The 4,905-nt window shown below is 47.0% G+C and overlaps 1 protein-coding gene across 1 annotated transcript; it reads right to left on the reverse strand.

The window, feature by feature from the left end:
- Positions 1-1,153: 1,153 nt before the first annotated feature.
- LOC106320051 lies at positions 1,154-1,810 on the reverse strand. The gene is made up of 2 exons (XM_013758418.1): positions 1,622-1,810; positions 1,154-1,573 (listed from the first exon to the last, which is right to left on the reverse strand). The coding sequence occupies exons 1-2, from the start codon at positions 1,808-1,810 to the stop codon at positions 1,154-1,156; spliced, it is 609 nt and encodes a 202-aa protein (XP_013613872.1).
- Between the last annotated feature and the right edge of the window lie 3,095 nt (positions 1,811-4,905).

Raw genomic sequence — 4,905 nt, forward strand, 5'->3', positions numbered from 1 at the left:
GGGACGATCAGCAAGGGACGCGGGACGTTCTGATCGGACAAGTTGCGTTCCAACAAAGCCCAAGTCTTCTGATAGCTAAAGGATCCTTGCCTAAGAAAAATATCCAAAGGAAAAGTCCATGATCGGATCGAACAAGGTAGAGAGATCATCAGCACGGTAGCCGATACATGCGGTACAAGCCAAACATGCCAAAAGAGAGAAGCTATGGTCTGAATCAAAATTGGCTCGTCCTAAGTTGATTCTAGTTTGACCATCAGCCTTATCTTGTGAAGTTGGACGGCAAAGGCAAGCTCCAGTACAGTCAGATCGGTCATCCGGCCATTGTTCCAGCCAAAGATCCTTTCCGGACGTATGTCAGACGGTCCAGTACACTGCACGGTCAGTCTGTCTGGTACGGTGAAAAACATGAACCTCGATTGAAATATTCAGAACGTCCTGAACTCCATGCTGAGCTGGTTCCATGTACTGATCTGTGGACTTCGGCACATCAGCTTGCCACCACGTCCTGAACACACACACATCTAGCCACCTCGAGCTTCTCGGTCAATTGTCCGATATCGGCCTTCCAGTGAATTTTCGTCCCGCGATCAATCCCAAATATTTTTCGACGCCCGTTCTGATGATCTGAGTATTTTTAATAAACTCCAAATGAATCCTGACCTGACGGAAAAATATTTCCCGAGCCTCCGGCTTCCCCGAAAAATTCATAATACCGAAATTAGGGTTTCCGCCCAACTTCGGGTTTTCCCGTCGTGCTTTGATCCCGTTCTGCTTGGATTCGTCCTGCTTGGATTCGTCCTGCTTCCGACTTATGACGTCTCTGAATTAATATTCCGCTGATACAAAGTTTCGTGGATTACTTCGTGGTTAAGAAACGTCGTTCTTCTAAAACGTCGAGCTTCTAAAACGTCGTGCTTCCAAAAATGTTATGCTTCCAAAACGTTCGTCTGATCAATCTAAGACATCTTTTAACTATGGTCGAGCAGCTTACTCGACTCGTAGTTCACTCACGATGAATTCTTCGACCACCTCGTACTTCGAAACCTCTCGATCGATCTGATCGCTCGCGACTCGACCACCAAAAAGATACTCGACCACTTTTTTTTAAGGGTTTCTACATTCTCCCCCCGTTAATAGAATTCGTCCTCGAATTCTAAGGTTCTGAGGGGCTTCCTTCTTCCATCACAACGTCCTCTCGGAAAAACTCTGGGTGATCGGCCTTAAATCTCGCTTCATCCTCCCAAGTAACATGAATCCTGTTTTGTCTTCCCCAGAATACTTGCACTTGAGCAATCTCACGATTCTTCAGCTTCCGAATACGTCGTTCTCCTAATCTGATTGGTCCTTCCGGATACGTAAGGTTCGTCCCCAACTCCTCTAGTCTCTCGGGTTCAACAGCACTTGGATTCTGTATATGTTTCCTAAGCATGGAAACTTGGAATACAGGATGTAGATGCATATCCTCAGGTAGATCCAATCGGTAAGCAACCTCACCAACTTTTCCGATGATATTGTATGGACCAATGAATCTGACCGCAAGTTTCCCGACCTTGCCAAATCTGTCCTTCCCTTTCTGTGCAGTAACCTTTAAATAGACCTAATCTCCTATCTCAAAAGTTACCTCTCTTCTTGACTGGTCCGCGTGCTTCTTTTGACGGTCCTGAGCCTTCTTCATGTTAGTCTGAATCATCTCTAGCTTAATCATGGTCTCCTGAACGATAGGTGACCCAAACATTCTCCTTTCGCCCACTTCCGTCCAACACATAGGTGTTTTGCATGGCCTTCTGTATAACGCTTCATAAGGAGACATCCCTATGCTCGAATGATGACTGTTGTTATACGAGAACTCGACTAACGGTAGATGCTTCTCCCAATTTCCTGCCTAATCAAGAATACACATCCGCAGCATGTCCTCGATGGTCCGAATGGTCCTCTCTGTTTGGCCATCTGTTTCTGGATGGAACGCCATGCTTCTGTACAGTTTTGTCCCCAAAGCTTCTTGTAGTGCTTCCCAAAATGATGCCGTGAACCTAGGGTCGCGATCTGAGACGATGTCTGAGGGTACTCCGTGTAACTTCACGATTTGATCGATGTACAGCTCGGCCAACACTCCAACTTTATCAGTGTCGCGCATAGGCAACAAGTGGGTAACCTTGGTTAACCTTTCCATAATCACCCATATAGAGTTGTTCGATCTACCTGGAGCGGTGGGTAATCCGGTGATGAAATCCATGGAAATAGAGCCCCATTTCCATTGAGGTATTGGAAGACACTGCAACAATCCTCCTGGAACTTGATGTTCGACCTTGACTTGTTGACAAGTTGCACACTGTACGACCCATTGCGCTACCGATCTCTTCATGCCCGACCAATGATAGTATCTTCTCACGTCTCGGTACATCTTCGAACTTCCAGGATGGATACTAAGTAAATAATGATGTGCAATCCTTAGTATCTCATCTCTCAGCCCTTGTCCTTTAGGAACCGTGATGCTCCCATTAAGTAGCAAGGTTCCATCCCCTGCTAAGTAATATCCCGCATTATTGGGCCCGGCTTGTCCTTTGAGTTCCTCTGCGATCCTCAACAGCTTCTCATCCTTAAGTTGTTCCTCTTGAATTCTCTGAATCAAGCTGGCCTGATTCACCGCTTGAAGTCCCAATGGCTCACTCGCTTGCCCTTCCAAAACGACCAACTTCACTCGCTTCAACTCTTGGTTCAACAGCTCCACTTCTTTCTCTAAATCTGCGTCCAACTTTCTTCGACTTAAAGCATCCGCAACAACATTCGCTTTACCAAGATGGTAGCGAATCCTTAGATCGTAGTCAGCCACAAACTCCATCCATCTACGCTGGCGCAGGTTGAGGTCTGGCTGAGTGAAGAGGTATTTAAGACTTTGATGGTCCGTGTATACCTCTACTTCTTCTCCATACAAGTAAGATCTCCAAATTCGCAAAGCGAACACCACATCCGCTAACTCCAAGTCATGTGTACTGTAGTTATCCTCATGCTTTCGTAGTTGTCGCGAAGCATATGCAATGATTCTCCCATCTTGCATAAGAACTTAACCTAACCCAACTCGTGAAGCATCCGTGTAAACCGCGTAAGGTTTACCTTGCTCGGGCAAAGCTAACACATGTGCGGTTGTGAGAGTTTCCTTCAACTTCTTGAATGCCTTCTCGGTTTCTTCCACCCATAAGAAAGGAACTACTTTACCGGTAAGTTTAGTTAAAGGCTTTGCAATGGAGGAAAAGTCCTTAACAAACTTCCGATAATAGCCCGCAAGTCCGAGAAAACTCCTCACTTCTGTCAACAGTGGTAGGTCGAGGCCATTCCCGTATGGCTTGGAACTTTTCTGGATCAGCAGCCACGCCTTCTTCTGATACAATATGACCAAGAAATCCTATCTCTCTCTTCCAAAACGAGCATTTGCTGACCTTGGCAAATAGCTTCTGATTTCGTAACCTCTCCATAGCCAGTCTCAGATGCTCACTATGCTCCTCCTTACTTCTCGAGTACACCAGGATGTCATCAATGAAAATGAACACGAACTTGTCGAGGAAGTCGTGAAACACTTCATTCATCAAACGCATGAAAGCCGCAGGTGCGTTTGTGAGACCAAAGGGCATAACTACAAACTCGGACTACCCATACCTCGTCCGAAATGCCATTTTTACGATGTCTGACTTGGCAATAGGAATTTGATGATACCCTGATACCAAATCAATCTTCGGAAACCAACTAGCTCCCTTTAGTTGGTCTAACAACTTGTCTATCCTCAAAAGAGGATACTTATCTTTTATCGTGATGTTGTTGATACCACGATAATCGATACACAGTCTCATGCTTCCGTCCTTCTTCTTCACAAATAGCACAGGAGCTCCCCAAGGTGAAGAGCTCGACCGGATAAATCCCTTTTCCAATAGATCTTCCAATTGCTTCTTTAGTTCAGCCAACTCCGCAGGTGCCATCCGATATGGTGCCTTAGCAATAGGTTTTGCTTCAGGCTCCAAATTGATCGTAAAAGGATTACTCCGAGGTGGAGGTAATTCCTTTAGTGGTGCAAAGATATCCTCAAACTCTTGGACCAACACTATGTCTTCGACCTTAACTTCATCATTAGTGGCACCTCCACTAACCGATATAGTTACCAAATACACTTCCCCTTCTTGAAACAAATCTTGTACTCTCATTGCTGCTACCAAAGACACAGTCATACTAGGACTGATTCCATAGTATACCATCTCTGGTCGTTTACCTCTGCCAAACAAAAACCTTCCCTTTCCACAGTCGATCTGAACTCCGTAGCTTGATAACCAATCCATTCCAGGGATTACTTCGTACCCTTTCAAAGGCACGACTAACAATTCTGCCACAAACCCTTTGCCTTGGATGACCAATGGAATATTCTTAATACACTGATCTGCTTGAAGGGTCTGGTCTGCGGGTGTCAAGACGGCCACGTTTACCCTGTCAACCACAAAACAATCCCAAAACTGGGCAGGTACTTCAGGGGTCACAAAGCTATGTGTTGCCCCCGAATCGAACAATACATGTGTGGGTTGTTGGGGTCAAAATCAGCCACGACAGAATCGATGTCCGAAAGTCCTCAGAAAAACCGAATCTCGGTCAAAACTTCAAAAGCCGAGAAAACGAACAGCCGAAACGGATGGCCCGGCGAGCTCGACCGCAACAGGAGCCAGCTCGCCCGGCGAGCACGGCCGTGTTGCCGGTCGAGTCGCCCCGTGTTGCCGGTCGACTCGCCGGCGAGCTCGGCCGTGACACGAGCTAGTTCGCCGGGCGAGCACGACAGTGTTGCTGGTCGACTCGCCGGCAAGCTCGGCCGCGACACGAGCCAGATCGCCCGGCGAGCACGGCCGTGTTGCCGGTCGACTCGCCGGCGAGCTC

Source organism: Brassica oleracea, unplaced genomic scaffold (genome assembly GCF_000695525.1).
Source record: "Brassica oleracea var. oleracea cultivar TO1000 unplaced genomic scaffold, BOL UnpScaffold00779, whole genome shotgun sequence".
NCBI lineage: Eukaryota > Viridiplantae > Streptophyta > Magnoliopsida > Brassicales > Brassicaceae > Brassica > Brassica oleracea.

What these genes read in the sequence shown, in the direction of transcription:
- LOC106320051 (XM_013758418.1), bottom strand. Translation starts at nt 1,810, where the DNA reads ATGTCTCCTTATGAAGCGTTATACAGAAGGCCATGCAAAACACCTATG. An exon ending in CGGACCAGTCAAGAAGAGAG is followed by an intron (nt 1,574 to 1,621) that starts GTAACTTTTGAG and finishes GTTACTGCACAG; the next exon opens with AAAGGGAAGGACAGATTTGG.